Raw genomic sequence first — 23,739 nt, 5'->3', positions numbered from 1 at the left:
GGCATCCCTCCCCTTAGGCAGATAGCCCTAGTGTGCTTTGCCATAATTAAATACACCACCACACCACACCAAATCCGGCGAACGGGCTGGCTGCATGGGCTTTTGCATGGTTTTCCCAATGTGTATACGAGCTAGTTTTCCTTAAAAAGTTCTCCATGAATTCATCCCCCCTTAGACAGATAGCCCTAGTGTGCTTTGTCGTAACCTCAATAAACCATTCTCGAAATTGTATATTTTTGTAATAATCCCTAGTCTCTAGTTTAGACATGTTTATCTTTCTAATGTCATCCTAAACGTGAAAACGCAATTTTGAACATTTATTGTACATTTCTTAATGTATGAATGTTTTGAATGTAACTTGAATGCGTTGAACTTGAAGCCTATACATGAAATGCTATAAGCGAATAGATTTAAGCTAACATCAGTAGCTTGAAATATTTAAAGTAGAATTTTGTTTGCGATTTAATATGAAGGTACCAAGATGTGTATTCCCAGACTAAATAATCATTAGTTGAAATCAAATACTCAGACACGTGTTGGTTGTAGAGTCCTTTGGCAGTATTTCATGTATAGGCTTCAAGTTCTGCGCATTCAAGTCTAATAACTTTGAGTCTGCACAAATTACCCAAGACTTCTTCCACTGGCGAAGCTTTTCACATTCACAAAGATTCATCTTGTTTAGTTAATGACTTAAAGTCCAATCCAGTTCTTCATAATACTTTTAAAATTCTGTTAACTTAATTTCTCAATTTTCGTGACTAATTTTGCCGACACCTCGTTCGCTTTACTACGGTAGGGTATAAATAGGACCTTTATGCCCCTTGCTTTGTAGTCTTGCAAATTTTTCTCCTGTAAAAGGGAACCTGTTTTTCCTCGAAATCGATTGAGTTTTTAGTCCAAATCTATGCCAAATACAATGTTGTTCCTTTACTAATTTTAAGTTTTACTTTAGCGTGTTTCTTTTCTGATTTCACAATGAAAATGCTAGGAATGCTCTGGAAAGGTGACTTGCTTGTCGAAAATATCCTCCAATGGACATCCTCATCCAGGCAATGATAGAGTAGTTGGATTCATTGCCTCATAAGCTGCTGGATAATGTTGTGAAAAATTTGCGCAACGTGTGGAAAGTTCATGGCAATCTATGGCATACATATTCTTCATTGACACCTTGTTCAAAAGTTTCTGCTTTCGTTCATATATATTTTTTCATTTTTGCATTCACAGCATCAAAAGAACACTTTTAGATGTTTCAAAACTTTTCGAACACTGCATTCGAACAGTGTGGCAGCACTGTTTTATTCTGCTTTGCCTCCAGCTCAACGTAATGCTATTCTATCTTGCAATTTGTTATCAGTCCGTAGGAATAGTTCAGCGGTGTACAACAGTGCTAAAATGGGCACGGATTTAAATGTTACGTGAAACCTGTGAAGCGAAAGTTAAATCTGACATACGAGTTACCTCAAATTTTCTTTTCTTTCTAAATTTCGTATTTCTAATCCAGGATATCTTTCTATCTCTTACGTGGAAAGAAACGAACGAGTTCATGTATAGAGGCCACTTTCTATGTTAATTATGTGTTCTTTACCTCGCCCGAATCATATGCGTTACTGACTTTATGCGGCGACTTCTCGTAATAGGCGCAGGCTAATTTTCAAGGTTTTCCTACGCTGCTTTTCGAAAATTGGTTTTTTGACTCGTACGTGTTTTACAAGTTTTTAGGCTTCAAAAACAATTTACTTGTTTCTGTTTGGTCGAATATATTTTCTTCGCTTTGTTTACTTGTTGTAAGTGGTGTTGTACTAGCTCTGAAGTAACTCAAAGCCCAAATTTAGCTTAAAAGCAAACTATTAATTTACAGTCTGAATGTTTCATAGGGAAGAGAAAAATATCAATTCAGCAATCTGCAAATAGAATTGCTACTTTTATTGGACAAGAGAAAAACAGGTTATGCATATAATTCAGGTTGGTTTACTTAGAAAATACTACTAGAATTGAACGTTCATTTGATAAGTTTACTTAAAATTTTAATTTTTATTTAAAATTTTAAAGTACCCAAGGTATATATTACAGCTTAATTCTCTAAAGAAGTCCACCAATGGCAAAGTGCATAAAGGAGCTGAATCCAGGTAATATGACTTTAATTCGAATCCTGGCGGAAGGGCTCGCTGCGTGGGAGGTTTGATGGTTTTCGACAAGCGTAACATAAACAGAAGACGATTTCTGGAAGTTTCTAACATTACTCTCCTCAAATAAACCTTGGGTATTTTGACTTGGGTCTAATTATTTTTAATGTCTGTTAATCTACTCAAGGATCACTTAGTTTTTATAGTAGCTGTCAAAAAGTGCTAGGTTTTATTTAAGAAATTAATAAAATTATTTTCAAATTTGAAATTTATAAAATTATTTCGAAATTTCAAATTAATAAAACTATTTTCAAATTTGAAAATAAAATTATTTAATGAAATAAAATTATTTTCAAATTTTAGGTTAATAAAATTATTTTCAAATTTTAGGTTAATAAAATTATTTTCAAATTTTAGGTTAATAAAATTATTTTCAAATTTTAGGTTAATAAAATTATTTTCAAATTTTAGGTTAATAAAATTATTTTCAAATTTTAGGTTAATAAAATTATTTTCAAATTTTAGGTTAAATTATTTTCAAATTTTAGGTTAAATTATTTTCAAAATTTAGGTTAAATTATTTTCAAAATTTAGGTTAAATTATTTTCAAAATTTAGGTTAAATTATTTTCAAAATTTAGGTTAAATTATTTTCAAATTTTAGGTTAAATTATTTTCAAATTTTAGGTTAAATTTTCAAATTTTTAGGTTAAATTATTTTCAAATTTTAGGATAAAAAAAACCAGTAGGCATATTCGAGTCTAAACTTTGTTTCATGCACAGGTTATCACAATAGCTAATTTCTCCCAATTTTGAATTTTTATAATTCTTAAAAAATGACGTTCAAGCGAATTTTCTGCAGTTCACTTCCGGGTAACTATAATCTCCTATTATTGTCTTCAGTCTGTTACTTGTACGAGAGCTGGTTTTATCCTAATCAGTGCTGGTTACGATCAATCAGATACTAAGAAATAAAACTGCTGAACACATAGTTTGAACCAGAATTCAAATCCCTCCAAACAGACTAACAGCATGAGGTTTTACAGTTCCTGAGATTTTAGAATGCGAATACGAACCAGTATCATTGTCATACATGAAGGCATCTTACCTTTAGGTAGATAGCACTGGAGTGCTTTAATTAGTGGCTTCTAGTGCTTAATTTAAATAAACAAAATCTAGCCTGGATAAATTGTAAATCTTTCGGCACTTGATCCAATTTAAAGTAAGCAGAATAATTTTTTAATAAATCAAAAAAAAAGTGCAGGTTTCATAAAATCTAAGTTATGTGTAAGTTAATACTGCATTAAGTTTTTCCCATAAAGATTAAGTCAGTATCATTTTTTAACTGTTCAATATGTAACATTTTTACCATTGTAGCCCAGCAATATAGTAGCGTTAAAATAATCATGGGTAGCCTGTATTATACAGGCTACCCATTATACAGGAAGGAGACGTTAACTCCTTATTTTTAATATTTTGCGTTTGCTGTAATAAGCTTTTTTCTAACTCATTATTTATGAAATTTAATTGCTCTATTTAAATGCTTTTGCTGTTTATTTAATGATTTATTAGTGCGGTTGTACACAGAAAATATTCTGAAGCAATTTCGGCCAGTATTTGCATAAAAGTCGAACTACAGTTAACTATGTTACAGGTGGGCCTGAAGGTGTTCATTCACAGCCCAGTAATGGTCGAGGTGCTAAAACTGAGATTCTGGTTGTTTTGTTGGTACCTTAGAAGTAGCTGAATTTTCAAACTGCACCAAATTTTGTGGAATAGCCAGGTTTTCAAGGTGCGCGAGAATATATGTAATAAATGCTCAGTTTTAGTATAGTAACATAGCTATTTGTTTCATTCGAGCATTTTTATGGAATTGTTATATTTTGTCTTGAACTCGGTTTTCTAGTATGCTCTCGTACAGTTTGCTTGCAATGAAAGAAATCTTTTCAGGAAAGTAGTATTTTGCCGGGAAATAACTTAAAGGCTTTGCTTTGAATCCGTTTTTAAAGCGATCTTCACAAAATTCATTCCAGGAGGAAAAAACGTCCCTTTGTAAATTTGCTGTTTTCGAGATAAATACATAAATAAAACATAATGTGCATTTCGTATGTTTAATATTTTTGCAATTAAGTCATCATTCTTTTTTTAAAAAAATCGCTAAATTTTCCCAGCTTGGTTACAGTAATAAGTAATGTTTTATTCCCAGGCGAATGAACTGGTTATATGCCGTATTAATCCCCTTTGTTATGAGAAAGATCCATTTACTTCTTCCCTTCAATGTTTGAAGGGTAAATTAAAGAATGTTGAGTTTAAAAAAATTTCGTCTCGTAACATTTATGTACGTGTAAAGAAGAAAGAGAAAGCAGAAGAAAGCATAGAATTAAAAGAGCAGAGCATTAATAAAAAAGTTAATGGTAGAAGTTTTGCCAGTGAAGCAAATAAATTCTTTAAATTCTCTGCAAAGTTTTTCTCGCATATTAAACAGCTCTCTCCTAAGTTTTAATAACTAATAAATCAAAATGCAAAGAATTCAGCCAAATTTCTTCAAAAAATATAGTGGCATTATAATTATTCATTGTTTCTGATATTTTAAGAATGTTACTAGTGCGTATAATGACTGTTTAAACTAGGAATATGTCGGTACTGGCAGAATAAACCCACATGTTTAAATATAGCCTTGCGGATTAGAATCGTGTTTGAATATTTCACCTGAAATGGTGTGACGTGCTTCATTATGTGCCATTATTATCAAAATAATCATACTATCAAATTTTCTATCTGAATTCTAATAATAAAGCAAGTTATGAGATCGTAATTAAAGGGCATTGTTTCAACAGAGCCTCGCATTTGATTACCTAACCGCTTAATTCACCAGCGTTTTAATGGGCCATTAGCCCACCAGCGGCCGAGCGGTAAAGTCGCTGAAAACTGGTAGTTCGGTCCGAGGTTCGAATCCCGCGAACGGGCTGGCTGCGTAGGCGTTTTCGTGGTTTACCCCATGTTTAACGTGTATGCGAGCCAGTTTTCCTTAAAGTCCTCCACGAAGGCATCCCTCCCCTTAGGCAGATAGCCCTCGAGGCTTTGCCATAATCGCACACACACACGCACTTTAATGCGCCATTATAAAATACAACGGCACAAACGTAATTCTATGCGTATTTTCGTAATGTTTGAACTGTTTCATCAACGAGTTGCGATTGCATTCAGCTTAATACTTCCCTTGAATCCAATCGATTGTAACAGTAATTCTTCAGAATTCCTCCTGTCGATAAACTAAATTTAATTTACCTTAATTTCAATCATCTGTTCGCAAGATTTTTATGACGTTTTCTAAGAGAACGAATGAAAATTAAGAAATCATTTCAGTGAGGGAGAATTTGATAAATTATAATTTACTTGCAGTAATAAAAAAGAAAATTCTAGATTCTGAACTAAGTTTCATTCCTTGAAAATCCTACTGATGGACAATTTTCTCAACAAAATTACTGTTCCAAGAGCAATGATTTTACCTTTTAAAAATTAACACATTAAGTTTGGTCGCCTGAATTATAATTGCCATGTTAAAGCATTATAACGTTACATTATAAGAATCTCGAATACCAATACAAAAGCTGTCTTGTCATTTACGCAGGACTACAAGCCACAGACCGTAAAGATTGTCATGAAGTGTCAGCAGATAAAATCCCATTGAATAGCTGGAGGAAAGCAATTCAATTTCACCAGCTGAACGCATTACTTGGCCATCGCAAGCAAAGCGTGAAACTACCGGAAGCAATTTCTGTTTACTTCTTTATTAGCCATTTTGTTGACTCATTTGGCTCTTTATTTCGAACATGTTCATTTCTCTCGTGTTTGCTGGCGTAATGGTGTGTGCAAACGCTTTGTGCTTCGAGTTCGGGGTTCGTCACTTACCACGATAAGTGTCTCAGGTGGTGACAGATGGAGAAACGATTTCTGTGGCTTTGTTCCATTTTGATAGTTTACGCGATAATTTAAAATTGGGGGTAAATAACAGCCTTCAGGGTGTTATTGAAATAAGAAACTCAAGAAATTGAAATTTGGGAATTTGAATTCCATATCAGTATCTCGAATTTTTATGTAGATTTAATCGTGCAGTACAGCGGCCATTTTTTTCCCACTGTTGGTAAAATTCACAATGTAAACAATCGAGCATAATAACCATGAATGTGTAACTTTAAATCCATAACAAATAACATTTTTAAAACAATTTGGGGAAAAGTTATTTTATGAACATTTTGATTTCGTATTGATTAGATTTTATTGAAAGCTTACTATCACCAATCAAACAGTTAATGTAATTTTTTGCCTGAAAATTCGCATACGAGGATGAAATAGTCTTAAGAACATTTCAGGAGGAAAGAATTTGTATTATTCCTGTGATAGGCATTTAATGAAAATATTTATTCTCGTCTTATTGTCTCTAAACGAATTTCTTAGAGGATCGAATTTATGCGAGATTTTTGTTTCTGTTTTAATATTTTCAACATTCAAAATGACTGACGCGTAGCTTTGATAGCTTTAAATATCCCTGGTTCGACACAATCTCGACTGAAGATTCTTTCCATGAGCTCCTTCCCAAGAGTTTCTTGTAAGAAGAAAAGTCATTGATAAAAAAACGCTGATTATTTCATGAAATAAACTGGCAAGGGAAGCTTGGAATCTTAATGATATTAGAAATGTCCTTAATAGTAAATCTAATACCATTTATTCAGTAAATTCCATAAACTATTTCCTCAAAATTCAAATCAAAGTACAATAATGGTAGCTAAGTTATTGTTGCATGCGTACGGGTTCGTTATAGATTAAACGCACAAAGAACAATGATAGTTTGACAAAATGTTTTACCAAGCAACAGCTTTAGAACTTTTCACAAAAATGGCCGTTCAGCTCTTCACAGTATCAGAGTACAGTCAGTAGTTATACTTCAAACTACTCAGAAAGTTAAACGCAATTCAAATCAAAGCGAATATAAATAGGTAAGCTCACACGGAGGTATCTCAATATTCCAAACTCATACTGCACTAAACTGGGAAACTGTTCCAAGTTCCTCTGTAAGCGGAGAATATCATACATTTGTAGCGACGTGTTCCGGCTCAGTTGAGATGGTGCCCCATGGGTTCATGATGGTGAATTTTCCCTGAAATAAATTCTGAGAAACTGATGCTCTCTCCATTCTTATAGCTTCCCTTCGACCACCGAGAAAGCTCTAGTATTGGCTCTCACGTCTCGAAGTTACTGGAAGACGTACGAGGACGGCTACGCTTAGTTGTATACAGGGATTCATTAATTATTCAGTTAGAATACCTATCAATCATACTTATACAAATACCGAATCAAAATGTCTTCAAATGGTTGCCAAGTGTGGCGACTTTTGGCTATTTTTCGCTAAATTTGGCGACAAAAATTAATTTCTGAAACTATCGTCGCAATTTAACGGTAGCCCTCGCCTGTGTCCTTATTTTTCCAACATAGCTTCGTCTCTTTCAAGCATTTCATATTACCTTATACAAAAGATACTACAATTTCACATATGATTTCACGCAAATTATTTACATATATACAAAATTCGTAACATTATTATTAAAATTAATCTGAGCTCAAATCCCTTCCCTTGTCTCCTCAAAACTTGCTAACTACTAGTAATTGGGGAATCGCATGACACGGCACCCAAGAAAGTATCATAACACGGCACCCAAGAAAGAAAGGTATCGCAGAAAATTCAGGATAAAATTTTAAGGAATGTAATCAAACATATACTCGTAGATGGCCTTTTAGGGGCCGAAAGGTAAACTCGCTGTACACTGGTAGTTCGGTGCGGGGTTCGAATCCTGGTGAACAAGCTGGCTATATTGTAGTTCCCCCCTGTGTAACATGTATACGAGCAAAAGAAAGTCCTTAGAAAGTCCTCCACGAAGGCCTTCCTCACTCAAGATAGTTTTCCCTAGAGTGCTTTGCTATAATCAAATAAACCAAAACCAAACATACGGATTTTACAATACCCGGTAGCACTAACATGAGATTAGACATTTGGGGTTAATTAGGAGGTTATGTTAAACTATCGCATATTCCAAAAATGAATTTAAATTTTTGCTTTCTAATTATTCGTGATAGCTAAGCAACTTTCAGTTTCGAATCGTCTAACATGAAATTCATTTTATACACGCTTTCTTCAGTCGGCGAAGCATCAGGTTCTGTAAGGGGGTATAGAATGTTTTCAAAATTGCTTAAGATACAGTTCCGGTAGTAGACATGGAGCCAATGTATATTCTTTTTAATATGCATGTTTTTGCATGAACGTAACGCATGCCATATTTTCAAGCGTATTTTTACCTTTTCGCCACTTTTTAGCAAATCTGAAATGAGCTGCTAAAGATGAAGAAATTTAAGGTTGGCGTATGATGCAATTATTTTCAGATTTACCAATGGCGACATCTTCGATTAATTCAGAATCATGGTTAATATGCGAGGAGTTAAAAACAAAAAATACTATTAACAATTTACGGTACTTTTCCGTTTTGCCGGCGCAGGCGATAAAGTCGCCAACAGTGCTACAACTGATGCCAAACGGAATAACCTCGCTGGTAACCTTTTACGCTTCATTTTCAAAACAAGTCGCAGTCATTTCTTATCACATTGATTTTTTCTTTCAATATTGGCATAAAATTACATAAGTTTTACCAGATAGTTCAATTTTATGCCCTAAGACCCATTCGCGGTAATTAAATCAACTAGGATGCAATCCCACCGCTCACCCGAAGGCAAAAATATAGAAAAGGCAAAGGGTCATCAGTTCTAATGAGAATGCACTAGCAAAGTAAAGCACTGCGCTTCTACATAATTTCTGAGTAAGCTATTCATACGAATTGAAATAATTCTTGCATTTAAACTTGTATTCAAAATTAAGATTTAACTTAATGTAGATAATTACTGAGAAAATTAGATTTTTGTAGCGCAGTTTACGCGAAATGAGATCACTTGGAATCACGTGATATGAACCGGCGAATCGGGATGTTGAACTGTGAAAGCATAGTAAATTCTTAAATTAATGTCTTTTTACAAATTTATTGTCTTTATTTATTGGCTTTTTACAAAATTTTAAACGATATTAAAATGTTTGTCTTCAAAATACAAAATTCTTAGAACTAACATTTGTTAGCATTTTTTATGTGTATACTGTATGTTGTCACCAATAAAGTCTGCTTGGCGAGATTGCGCCGGCGAAACGGAAAAGTACCCAATTTACTTGAACATTCAAGTTATTTACTGAATTATTTGAAGATTTTTGCCCAGGGGACGGATTTAATTTATTGCTATATGGATTAATATATAAAAGTAATACATTTTATTTGGAATATACTTATATTGGTGATATTAATATATTTTTGAAACAGCATTTTAGTTGCAACACTGATTACAGTGAGACTCGTCCACAGTAACTTCGCTTAAGTAAGCAGATCACGAGTCTCTCTCATCAGATGTACCCAAAGGGTTAATCTGGAAAATTTGTATATTTCGTTACATATTAAAAGCATAAGACCATTTAAATAATAGAATACATGTGACTGGAAATGGAAAACCTAAATTATAATTGTCATTGAATTGTTTACAACAAAACTTCAACATCAGAGTTCAAACTCATGTAAGAAAGGTCAGAACTTTGTCTTTTATGAGTTTCTTATGATAGCATATTGCGAAGCGTCATATAGAGCCAAATTAATATCTCCACCCGCTGAATCGGAAAAGTTGACCGTATTCTCCCAGTAACTTGATTAGCAGAAGTTCAGATTAAACTAGCCGTAAGCTGTCTAAACTTGATGAAATTAACATAGAATTGGTGTCAGTTGAGTGAAACTTAGATATAATAATTTTCAGTATTTTGCCAGATTAAATTAATACCAGGATAATCCACAATTTGCTTCCATAATTGTCCTGAATATTATTGGGCAGATTTGTATGCCTCTGTGGTAATCTTTTTTCCAAAATGTTAATTTTGACAAGCAAATGTAAAAATATTATATTAATTTATCCATTTCGTGTTGAAATATTTGTACATTTTGTTAACCGGGAAATCAAGTAGTTGTAAGTCTAAGGCTGAACCTTCAGGAATCAACCCCTTAACTATTCGTCTTTCTTGAACAACTTCACTTCTCCAGATAGCATCTTAAGCAAAATTTTGTAATCTCCGCGCAAACAAAATTCACAACTATTTCCCTAGAAATAGCCATGGAGTCTTTCTAATGTTTTATCCGAAAACGATTTACAAAACTAACTGAAAAAATACTATCTGTTTTTGACTTAATAAATGTTCTCTTTCAGCTCAAGGCTCTAATACTGAAAACTAAGCAAAAAATTCCGCGCAAACAAAATTCACAACTATTTCCCTAGAAATAGCCATGGAGTCTTTCTAATGTTTTATCCGAAAACGATTAACAAAACTAACTGAAAAAATACTATCTGTTTTTGATTTAATAAATGTTCTCTTTCAGCTCAAAGCTCTAATACTGAAAACTAAGCAACTTATCCTATGGCCAGCTTGTTGCTCCGAAATGCCGTCTTGACCACGATCCTGTGTTATATACATGCGCAAAGTGGCTATTACATACCACAGCAAGCAGCTGGTAAGTGAACTTCCTTTATTAGATTGTTAGGAATTCAGTTTGGTTTAGTTATCTGTTCACTTTAATACATTATTATCTTCAAATTTACGAGTAATATAATTTTATTTCAGAACTTCATTGCTTCAAAGACTGTTTTCAAAATGCAATCCGATACCTGCAATGTTTTTGATACTCGTATGTTTTCGTAAATTCTTTCTGAAAATTAAGGATCGATATTTGTTAAAGGAAATCTTATATAGAATGTACAGCGGGTAAAATTTCTGTGCGCAGCAATGACCGTAAATAAGTTTCGCACAAAATCTTTTGTGAAGAAAATGAAACTTAATAAAGCGGTTCAACATAACATGAATACATTTATATTATAAAGAAAAAAATATTAAGGTGATTAAATAACAAATTTTAAGAGACAAAAAAATAGTACAAATGAGGAATAAAGTTTCCTTACTGAATTTACATAATTTATGGAAGATTAATATAGCTTGGTTAAAATGAATGGTCAGTAGGCTGTCCTCTGGCCTTTGTTACTTCAAGCGTTGTGATGCGTCTTCTCTCCCACGAGTTTTTGGTTGTTTTAAGCGAAATGTTGCTCTAAATGTCTTGAATGATACATTTTAGTTCAACCTCGTTTTTAATGCCATAGTTTTAAGTTCACGACCGATGTCTTCCTGTACATGTGTTGATGGGAGAATCTGGAAGATAGAAGTCTACTATGAAGTTTCTGTTGAACATGATTGAGGCACCATTTTTAACAAACTTTTGAGGTCTTAGAATCATTGTACCGCTGGAAAATAGATGTAATTACAACCTGGATGCATCAGCCACAATGTTTGACACTTCCACATAAAGTTTTGGCATCTGCTGATTTGTTTTCTTTTCCAAACCATAACTCGATCATCTGATCCATGCGTATTAAACTTTATCTCTAAAAAGGACTTGCTCCCAAAAAATGTTTACATCTCAAACTTGACTCTTTTTGCTGTTACTTATAAAAAGACTTCTTAACGGACCTCAGTTTCATTGTAACCAGTTTTATTTGATATTTCTTCCCGTTTGAGGTGTCACTTCAGTGCTGCCAACAATATTTAAATCAGCTGCTAACTATAAAATGCACTTATTCATGGATTATTTTTAACCTTACTCATGTTTCTTTTATTCAACCAGTTTAGTTTCGCAAGTCTTTCTGGATCGATCTCTGAACTCAAGTTTGAAGTTAACGGTATCTTTGAATAAAGCGGTACACTTCGATTTATTTACGATTTAACCAGTTTATTTCAAAAATAATTAATCATTTCATAACTGAATCACCAAATGACAAATATCTTTATGAACTCCCATTTTAACACGATCAGAAGAAGTAAACAACTTGCTATCATGTCTTTGTGGCCCTTACCTACAATCCAGTTTCGAAAATTTACTTGACTTCGCTTACAGAAGACGTCAGGATTAATTTGCATATTGCATAAAGAAACTGCTTCTAAATAGTTCGCAACATCTGGTAAATATTTCAGATAAAACTCCTGCCGCATTTTGTAAAAAAGGCGTATTATAAACATTTCAAACACTCTATTTTAATATATTTCAATACGTTACTGCAGTAAACAAAGATTAGAAATTATGCAAATATATTTGTAACTTCGACTCCCGTATGTGCATATGTTTTTAACCACTTAACACAAGAGTCACTATAACATCTCGCTGGAAATGCCTTTTATAGTAATACCATTCATTGATCGGTTTTATGCTGTAAGTTTCAATAAATTAAATTCGTTCCTATATGTATGGTGTCTGGGAGCAGATCACATTCACAGGCTTAGCTTAATTTATTCACATATAAATGTGCTTAGCATCGGAAAATAACTTTTGCAATTTCTTAATCATTTAAACCAACTATTCGAGCCATGTTTCACAGAGCAGAACAAACTGCCAGTTTCAACGCTTAAATTGGAAGTTCTACGAGGTTATACCAAGCAAAGTAATCCTTTTCAAGAATGTTTCGAATACTAGTCCAGTCTGGCAGCCAGAGGCAGCTTTTTCTTTAAAATATGTCTCGTGAAAATCATCGAACCGTAATTCTAGATCTTAGTTACGTATGTGAGTGTTGCTTAAACACCTCATAAAAGATGAGATTTGCACTAATCTTAGTTAACAATAAATTAATAATTCTCTCAATTTAGTTACAGATGAATGTTGCGCAAGTTGTGCAGGTGACTGTTGCATAAACAGATCGTAAAAGATGATTGCATTAATCGTTGAAACATTCTTAAAACAAGTCAAAGCAATGTTCTTTACAGCAGTTATAAGCTAAATATTTTGGTCTTCCTTGGAGTTAATAATTCTGCCATTCAAATCTGTGCCCTAACTATAAGAAAGGAAAGGGCTCGCTAGTGACGTGATTTAATTGGAGCAACAATTTGTTCATCAAATTTGCCCAGCAACTTGGATTGCTTTGGAAACATATTAGTTCCAGTGTTTAAGAAATAACTAACAACGAAGTTCTGCTAATACTGAACTTAACAATATCACTTAATAGTTAGACTAGTTTCAAAGAAACACGATTGAATTTGTACACTTGAACAATATCATTTAAATTTGTGCCATTAAAAGTCAACCCACCAACCAATATCACTTAAAGCATCTATAAATAATCTTATTAAATTTAAGGTTTGGCAAATGTGATCTGCAGCATTTTGGAATTTCGAAAAGTTGCTAAAGTAGGTGTTTTGGCAACTTTACACATGTAAGTTTTCAGCTGTCAATTTACATCAATTTTGCAGCTATAATTTATAACTTCGCGTACTTCTTGAGCGAACCTTATTTGTAATTATTTGTTAGTTTCTCATGTATTGGTCCAATTTCTTTAATTCATCGAAACCCTTGAAATGTCACCGACATAATTTCATCAAATTGATTGCTTAAGTTAGTGATTTAGTTGCTTGTAATCTGAAAACAGTTGTTGCAGTTAAATTTACATTTGGTACCTATAGTTTCTCAATCCGAGTTGAAATCCTCTGGCTAACTGATGCCTTTATTCCATTAAATATGTAATATAATGTAAAATGTATTTACATTTTGGTGCAAATTGGACTTTAACGATCTCGGGTAATTTTTAAAGTGGTATGTATATTGTAAAAAATCTTTTCTTTACTCTATTGTAATGTACATTTAATCCCGAAATAGCGTTATTTCACATAAAATGTATGTCGTTTGCATAGCGAGGTACAGCAGTATGCATGGTCTTCTTACGAGAGCTTTACAGAAATTCGCTGACAATTAATCACGTTTACCATACCTTAAATATCATCTTTGCCTTTTAGAGTTAAACAATTTCTTACTGATAAGTATAGGTTGTTGATATCAGTCTCGCTTGTCTGATAATGGTCAGCACAATCCCAAGACATTCATTGTGACAAGAAGTTAATTTGGCCTATCCTTAGCAAGAGAATTGATTATCATATAGGTGACAGCTCGACTTAGCCGAATTCCACACCCAATTTTTGAGACGGTGCACTGGAGGGACGAGTCCGAGGGTCCCTCCAGTCCTCGGACTCGAAAAATCTCGAGAAATCCCCTCTTCCCTTACATCTAACTTCTAGAGAGGACTTCTAACTTCTAGGGAGCACTCTAAATATACGGCTCGCCGTATATTTAGAGTGCTCCCTAACCGCACAGACACTATACATACATCCATACCTTCTCCGGATATCGAACCCAAGCCCTTCCGTACGGTAGTCAATTACTCACCACTATCCCGGTTGAGTGGCATCGGTTGTGTTTTCTTGCATAAGCATTTAAAGTGGCACGTATACAGACAAAAATAAATGTAACTAAAATATATAAATGAATGAAACTTGTAAATTAAGGTTCCTCATGCGATTCGATATCTTAAATTTCGTTCCGAGAATCACTCCGGGGACTGACCCATGAACGGCAGCGTAGTAAAGTCGCTGAACATTGGTAGTTCGACCTGGTTTCGATTCCAAGCGAACGGGCTGGCTGCATGGGCGTTTCGTGGATTTTACCAAAGTGGAACGGAAATCAGAGGCAATTCACCTTGGAAACTCCTCCACAAAGGCATTCCTCCCGTTATCTCTAGTATGCTTTGCCGAAATTAAGAACCCAAAGAAATCAATCTGGGGTCTCTGAAAATAGCATTCTGGAATTCGAAAATCAATCAGCTAAAGTTTTGTTGCAATCTACACGTTTACTTATAACAGCATTTAAGCAGCTATTTTTATCACCTGTATATTTTTAGATGCGCATTTTTGCATTTGCCTTTTTTTAAAATGCTAGGAGTTCAACGTTTGCAGACCTTTTGTCACCAGCTGAGCAAATAATTGTCTACTAACCGCATATAAGATTTTTAGATCTTGGACTATACATAATGTGCTAAACTGGTTGTTAATATGAAGACTTTTGACATCTGACAGGTGTAGAGCACTTTAGCTAATAATACAGAAAACTGCTTGTAGAACAAAGCAAAATCATGAATTATCAAAGACACTTGTTAATAAAACAAACCAAAAATTCGTCTTCGACAAACATTATCCTATTCTTTCAGCATTGATAGTACAAATGATACTTAGCATGGCGCTATAGTTTTACACATGATGCTGTAGTTTCTGAAGCGCAGGTTATGAAGGAAATACAGAAGATGTCATACGTCTTGTCTGAGCACGGAATTGGTTAATATTTTATATAAAAAAAGTCTTGAGCAAAGCCTCCAGCTCGTTAATCTCCTTCACGAAGCTAAAAATGCGCTGCTGAGATATCGATACAGAATGTAAGCAGTGGTAAATGGGCGGCAATTGTATTTTAGCACATTTTATAACATTTTTATGCAGTTTTAGAGCTCGGTATAGTTTGTATATGTTAAGGCATCAGTCTCAAAAGCTAACGTTTTAGGAAGAGACCAATCTTCCAGAAGTTAGTTAGCAAGGAACTGTTTTATTGCCCAACTGAAGTTTTCAAGTTATGCACAAAACTTAAGTTCCGTTCTTAAATATGGTTCCATTGGCAGAAGGTTTAAGACCCTCGCTCCCAAGATACTAGTAATTTCACGCGAGTTCGAACCCTAGGAACAAGACTGGCAGCATAACTTTTCGTGGTTTTCCTCATGCTTAGCGTCAGTATGAACTAGTTTCCTCTTAAAACGTTTTGCACAATAGCATAGCTCCTCTTGGGCAGATGGCCTACCTGGCGGCCGAATAGTGAACGCTGATAGTCGCTGAACATTAATAGTTGAACGTCGTCGAATGTAGTTGAAATCGTTGAACATTTTTAGTTCGGTCAGATTCGAATCTCGCGAATGGGCTGACTGCATGGACGGTTTCGTGGTTTTTCCCGTGTGTAACGTGTACACAAGCCAGTTTCCCTGAGAAATTCCTGAATGAAGGCATCTCTCCCTTTTGGCAGATAGCCCTTGAGGGCTTTGTCATAATCTAATAAACGAAACCTGTTGGCCTTTGGCAGATTTGAATACTGTATAGCACAGCCTCGTGCACCCTGTTGTATTTCAATATCCTAGCCATTTTAAATCTTGACGATTTCATCAGGACGGAAGGAATTTTCAGAATCTTAACATATTTTCTGCACAGACAAATTATATCATTTATGTATAGCAATTTATTTCGATGTTAGTAGTAAGAAATAATGGGAATAAGATAGCAAATGTGAAACGTAACTATTTATAACGCTGATTTATAAAATTTCGATTAAAGCACGAACTAGTAGTTCTTTTCCATCTTCCTAGAAGTTCTAAAGAAATCCAAAACTTTTCGAATGCTTTAAATCTACACCCAGTTTTGGATCTGCCGATAGAGTGCTGCAAGTATTCATTCGGATTTTAGATGTCAAACTCATTAGCTTAACGATTTTATGATATGGGCCCTAAATGTAGATAGTTTTTCTTGTACCATTATGACGGTGCAAATTCCGCACAGTTAAAATTTGTTCATGAGTGAATAAAAGCTTTAATACGTTATTAAAATATTTGCAAAAATGCTTCTTAGTTTGAAGTGTAAGACTCTTTTACTGCATATTCAGAACACTCTTTTCATTTCATAAGAAGCAGTTTCATAGTTTGAGTGATCTAACGGGATTTGTTATGTAGTTCTGATGACTGATAGGTAACCTAGATCTAGTCTTCATTACTTCCTCTTCGTGATAGGTGCATACGCGAATTTTGAAGCTGACCAGTTAAGTAACTAAATCATTGAGATAGTTACTCTTGCATTGGCTGCGATTCTCAAAGGATTTAGCTATCTGAAAAGTCGTAATGTTTAGCATAATAAAAATTTCCACTTTAACTTCGCAAACGCCATTCTTCGACCCAGATTTCACGTTTTTCGCATGATCTTTCGGTCTCATTTTCTGACAATGTGTCTTAAGCTTCCGTTTTCTATCCCAACATCAGTTAGTTACATTTCAGCTTAATTTTTGATAGCTGAAAAAGCTTTAAATTGTTTACGCAAGTAGCTAATTGCATAGACAGAGGATGTTTCAGGATTCGAAACATGGAATTTTCGCAATAATGTTTTGAAGTATTAACTATATTGATCTTTTTTTGGAGGACTGTGCATCTCAAAAGAACCAAACACTCGACCGAAATGACACTCGACCATAAAATTGAAAGCTTCTTAACAAGCAAGCGCATCATCAGAACAGATTGGATCTACAAGCCACAATAATGTGAAGAACTGAAAAGGAAGTCGGGCAAAAAACAGAGATGATTTGATACGAATATATATGAATTTATAGTTGATAGTCATTTATGGTAATTATCCCTTTCTTTTAAAAGTTCGTTTGAAACAACCTTTAATCACGGTGATAAAATCACTCGCGTGCTTGAACTTAATAGCAAGTAAGTCGCATGGTTGTTCTTTTGCCGAGAGCGTAAATGCGAACGAAATTACTTTCATTATCGTGAAATTATAAAAATTGACTCTTTGTAAATATTTTGTAAGCAAACTTTACATAAAACAACAAAAGTAGGCCTTTTTAAGAACTTTATTGACGCAATTCAATCAATGGCATAAATTGTTTCAATGGTTGTTTTTCAAATTATATCTACAATTTTAAATAATTTCCAACTTGGTACCAATTTCTCAACATATTATCGAAAGCTAAATGCATTTACCGAGGCAAAAAGTTTAAATTATTTAGATTTCAATCTCTTACTGGAGCTAAGTAGAAGATAGGGTAAGGACGTAAAGTGCTTTAATAAACAAATTTAGACAGAATTAGAATAATTCATTGTTGGTGCAATAACCGAATGTTATAGGTTATTTTACAATTTTTCTTACTCAAATTTTGCAAGAAGACAGTATAAAAAGTAAAAATATTATCCTTAGGGCGAAGAAGAAATAAACTACATCGAAGGACATAAAATGTAGGTTCTCTTCTCAAAAAATGTTAAAAAACATGTAAATACATTACTTTCATCAAAACATATTTGAGAATCTTCGAAATATCATAAAGGTAATTGCAAGACGTTAAATTAAAATTCAAATTAATGAACTTGCAAAAATAGAGCATTTCAGCCCATCAAAATGGACAAAAAAGAAAGCACAGTGATGAGGATATCAGAATAAAAGGTAGCTAATAATTATGCTGTGAACACTGTTTTTGATAACAGCCTCGAGCTCATCTGGCATGGAATTTTTAAATGTCTTTATAGCCCATTTGGATATCAAAGTTTAAAATTTGCTCTCGTAAGAGCCTGAATATAATGCAAAATTAATGAGTTATTTACACTTATGTTAAATAATCGCATTAATTATACAATGAGGTAACACTTCAAAACTTAAGTATTACTTTCTGTTCAAAAACTTTAATTAAGGGATCTTAATTAACCCCCATTTCTCGAATAACTGCCAAATTCACGGCGAAATCATTAATTCAGGTGCCGTTAAAATTATACGGCGCTAAATATGTTATATGTATCGTTTAAGAGAACTCATTTGCAATAAGTGACTCATCGATTTAATTCGTGTTTGTATGCGAGTCCCGTTGCGTGTCCGCTTAATATAGTGTGTCTGCAGTGTCATGGTGCACTTTTGATCGGTCACAATAAAGCAACAAAGCAAGATAGAAATGTGAAATCTTCACCAAACAAGAAAACCTCTTAAAATTTCATACTCATTCAGTGCAGTTGGATGTGGGCTCCATCCATGCCGTCAGTCTACTCTGCAAAGAAAAGTGGTCTTATCATTCATCAAGCCACACCACACGTTAACTTTAGGGCTGTTGCGTTCATACTCTACGTGGGCATGAAAATTTTCAGCAGCCCACATTCGGATGTTATAGCGATGAATATGTCCATTAACAGGGAATGTCGCCTCATTGCTAAACATAATCTTCTGCAGAAATCTGTTATCATTGTCGACCTCGTGAAGCATATCTGTAGCAAACGCAAATTGTTTGGGTCTATCCGTTGGTTTGATAGCATGGAAAAGCTGCAATTTGTAAGAGTTTCATAGGTAACTCTTCCATATAGCCTTTACAGACTTGTCACTGATGATGGCCTGTCAAAATGGGGTTTGTCCAACAAACTGCCGGTATCCTTCAACTGCTTATCCCACCGTAATCGGTTAATTCGGGTTATTAAATTAGTGTTATTTCTACGTGGTGGCGGTTCGTTGTACACGCGAAGATATTCACTTTGCACTTTAGTTATGGATTCAAATTTGGCAAGCCACAGAACACACTTAACTTTCCTCTGTACGGTTCACATCTCGACTGGCGTGGGCGTAGATGGATTGATCTGCTCCTTCGCATGTCGCGGTGCTGCGTCATCACCTGTGTGCGCACATGATTGCACATAATACTACGGAAACTTGGAGAGCTTCCCTTTTGTTTGGTGAAGATTTTCACATTTCTATCTTGTTTTGTTGCTTTCTTGTGGCCGAACAAAAGTGCACCATGACTTTACGGACGCAGCGTATATTAAATCTCTCGCACTATAAAGAGTTCAAATTGTTTAAGGACCAAAACAAACAAGAATACTCTTCTGGTAGGCTTTTTTAATGAAGGTACAATCTGTTTACTTTGTTCAAGTAGTAGCCTGGTTTTATTCCTCTTAACAGAAGACATTGGCTTGAAGAAAAATTTATTGTTGTGACTTATCTCACTTGTCTAACAGTAACATCAGAAAAAGCCTACGAAATTCATCGTGGCAAGGACAGCTCCTGTCGTTGGCAAGAGCCTTGAGCACCGTGCAGGTGACAGTAAGACTTCTCTCAGTTCCCCCCTCCTCCAATTTTGAAGGTGATCTCCTCCGGGGAGAAAGGTCCAAGGGTCACTCACCCTTTCCCCCTACCACTAACCTCTTGAAATGACAACTTTCTGCTCACTGTATATTTAGAGTGTCCTCGTGCCACACAGACGCTGTACATTTACAAATACCCACGCTTTCTCCGGGATTCGAGCCCGGGCTCTTCGGTATCGCAGAAGGCTTCCCTAACAACTATACCGTCTGGGCAGCAGAAAAATTCTATAACAGGCAAGAGGAAATGGAAAGCTGCTAGTTTCAAATATTATCCTGGACTTTCAGTTTGACAGGATTAAAAGTAGGTCTAAGTGTCTTGGTATGAGTTTCCTCAATTTATTTAGTTTTGATAACACAATGCTTTCGCGAAATTTCTTATATGCGTAAATATTGAGAATTTGCTTTCAAAACATCACCAAGGCATCTTTTCTTGAGCCTAGAGTTATTTGCTGAAGTTGAATCACTCGCCTCAACAATACTTTAAATTTTCAAACATAGATATTAAAATACTACTAAAAGATTTAAATGATCCACTTTAAATTTTCAACAGTTGCGGAATTATTCCACATTTTTTTTAAATTTTAGAAATGACATTGTTTTTGTTTGTACAATGAGACAATTGATTTATGTCGGTTGATGCAGAGAATGAGTTGTTGAGGTAGAACGAAACGTTTCTAAAGTAAATACTTGGATCGTACAGCGGCTCTCACAACGAAATTATTACACTATACGAAGTGAAAACAAGGGAAATAGACACAAGGGGGCTTGAGCTATTCAGAATGCGTAGATGAAGCTGGCCGTATGCCGAACGGTACAAGTCAGCGCCCGTCCCTTTCGCCGTCGTCATTGAGAGAGTGGACAGCAATGATGGAAGGTTGGAAGGTAACTATCACGGTCAACGTTGGACATCGTCGTTCCAGTGGAAGAAGAGGATGCAGGGTAGTGAGATCCATCGTCGCATGGTATTCGTGTGCGGGAAGAAAAAAACCCTCAAGGCGTACCGTATCCCGTTGGTTGGCCAAGTTCAGCAGTGGTGTGGAGACAGCAGCCAAAGGTGTCAGCGTGGAACGACCAGCAACATCGCATGCAGCAGCAAATGTAGCAACCGTTTCGGTTTTTATCATGGCGAACAGGCTCATAACATTAAACAAGATTCAGGAAGAGACTGAGCTTGGGCGAGGAACATTGCAGGCGATTGTGCATGGTGATTTGGAGAAGGCAAATGTGTGGGCAAAGTGGGTGCACCTCGGATCTCGAACCAAGACCTTGGACTAGGCCTTGCTTGACAACATGAAGGACGCAGTCAAGGGCCAAATGTTGAATCTTCTGCTGAATTGCAAGCAATTGTTCATAGGTGGTGGACCAACACCCCCACAGACTTGTTTACCAAAGCTTTTGGGGACCTCCCAGGCAGATAGCAGAAGTGTATTGACATGGCCTGGGATTACTTCTGATGTACTATGAGTTTCTTGGTTAATAAATTGTATTCCGCTCTGTGGCAGCATTTGTGTCATTCATTTCTGTACGACGTAAATATTTTAATGTCTTACTTTAATACATTTTAAGCACACTGAATCAATACTTAATGCGATTAGCTATTTCTAGATGGAAAAGAAGCTATTATTTAATATCTTTTAAACGCATATGAAAGTATTCAGTATTCCGTAAGTGCTTTGAACTGCATACTTTCTTCTGTACTGTACAATCTTGTACTCTTAGTCAACTTCTGAGAAGCCGAGAACTGCCCCTAACATCTTACAAATCTTACCGAATCGGAATTTCAAATTAATAGTCGAAGCTTTCTTCCTCATTAGAAATGGTCGGTTTTAGTCATTTCTTTGTAACATGAATACAAGACCTTAGAAAATCTTCAACGGAAACATCCCTTTTCTTAGGTAGAAAGTGCTTTTATACTTTGCTATAGTTTCATCAGAAGTATCGCTATTTTCCATAAGTCCTATACTTGGAATTTCGTCATTTATACATGCAAAATCAACTGCCGTACTTTTTAAATTCTGAATCTTCATTAGAAATTACTTGCAAACCACTTCCTCTTAAGACAAATAAGACTTTATTTCGATATTTAATTTGTTGACTTAAGCGCATATTCGTTTCGAAGGGAATCTTCGGGTAAAATAAAATGCGTTATTCCAAGCCTAATCTTAGGAGTTTAGTTGCCTGAACTATTCGACTTACGCATATGTCGACAAAGGGTTCATTTACGTTTTATTATTCCTCCTGATCTGAATCTCAGCTAGATGTGATCGATGAATTTATCGTCGAGAAGAAGCAAGGATTGATTTTACAGTCGGCCTAAATCTTAAACACCTTATGGGTAACCGTACGTCTTTTCCCATCTCCGTCCTAGGTTTGATGGAGTGAACAGGCTTGGGGTTTTGTATCTTTGTTCTCTTATCGCTAACGTCTCAAAGGCTTTCGACTTAAGTGCTTCTATGAAGCAAACCCACTACACATTTACAAAATATGCACGTTTTCTCCGATATTACAACCCATACTTACAATGACTGCCGGCAGTACTAACCGTATAGATTAGAGCGGCATTGCTTCTTTAATTCGAGGCGTATGACATTTTTTTTTTCTGAAGTCTTGTTTCATTTGACTAGTCTATTTAATACGATTAGTCTTGCTAGAGATTCTATTATTCCAGTTCTCACATGTTTACATAAAAAACTGTTTACATCAATCTGAATTATTTTACTTGTACTATTTTCAGATTTAATGTGTGGAAAATATTGTCTTTTTACTTCATTAACATGCTAATTTACTACATGAATGATTAAATAATTTAAAGAAATAGCTTTTAAAATTTAATAGTGGCTTGTTTTCACGTTGGTATCGTTTCTAGTTGATATCTACAGCCTGAATCTACTCTAACTCAATTAAAGTGAACTCGGGTATATAACTGAGCTGCAATATTAACAGAAAATTTTGCTAAAAATAAAACATTTTATTTAGTAGTTAGCATAATTTATGTTGATACTAGATATCGAATGCATATATACCACTTCCCATGAGCAAAAATAAAATTACATGGGGAGAACTAGAGCAACTGAGGAAGAAAATGCCCATTTCGTCAATTTTAGGGCCTGTATCCATTTGGTCTAGAACAGTTTTATTAATATGAATTTATTTACCTTTCATGTGCTTTTCCTTATTACATTTAATTTTATGTTTTTGTTTCATTTTTATTAATATTTCTTTATTTTCACATAAAGACTGCAGATTCTCTCATATCACCAACCACATTTAATACTGTATGTAATGTATTATGAATTCCTATTGGCAAAATTTGTCAGCAATAATTACTAATCATTAAAGTCGTCAACCTTAGTACAAGATTTGTTAATGTTCAAGATTTTGGTGTTGACAAATTCAAATTATCTGAATATTCCTATGTTTTTTACTAGTCTTACTCTTACTTGAGCTGATTCTTAATTCTTTGTTAGATCTGCTAATCATTGGTCCTAACCAACATTATAGTATATCAAGTAGTTAAGTATATTATGATTAAAACTGAAACGTTTTCTTCGCCGATTGATAAAGATACTTAAAGATGAGTATTTGGTATGCAGATGTACAATATTAGTCCTTGTACACCACTAGTTCTGAAATTACACATAAATCTATCCGTAATGGCTCTGTTGTAAAAGATGGCTAGTATGGTATATTTATAAAGGTTGATTCTTTTCTAG

General features: G+C 34.8%; 1 protein-coding gene across 3 annotated transcripts in view; it reads left to right on the top strand.

Moving 5' to 3' along the window:
- LOC118185529 (serine proteinase stubble-like) overlaps window positions 1-23,739 on the top strand; it is a 55,625-nt gene that overhangs the window by 13,540 nt on the left and 18,346 nt on the right. For all 3 annotated transcript variants that reach the window (XM_035355409.2, XM_035355401.2, XM_035355414.2), the window contains exon 2: window positions 10,630-10,761. In XM_035355409.2, coding sequence (XP_035211300.1) covers window positions 10,668-10,761 — 94 coding nt within the window. In that variant the 5' untranslated portion in view covers window positions 10,630-10,667. The remainder of the gene's footprint in view (window positions 1-10,629; window positions 10,762-23,739) is intronic.

Source organism: Stegodyphus dumicola, chromosome 8 (assembly GCF_044657685.1).
Source record: "Stegodyphus dumicola isolate Sdum_Otavi_A_Nest chromosome 8, ASM4465768v1".
In the NCBI taxonomy this organism is placed as follows: Eukaryota; Metazoa; Arthropoda; class Arachnida; order Araneae; family Eresidae; genus Stegodyphus; species Stegodyphus dumicola.
The sequence above is the reverse complement of the archived record's forward strand: the minus strand, read 5'-3'. Positions and strand labels throughout refer to the sequence as shown.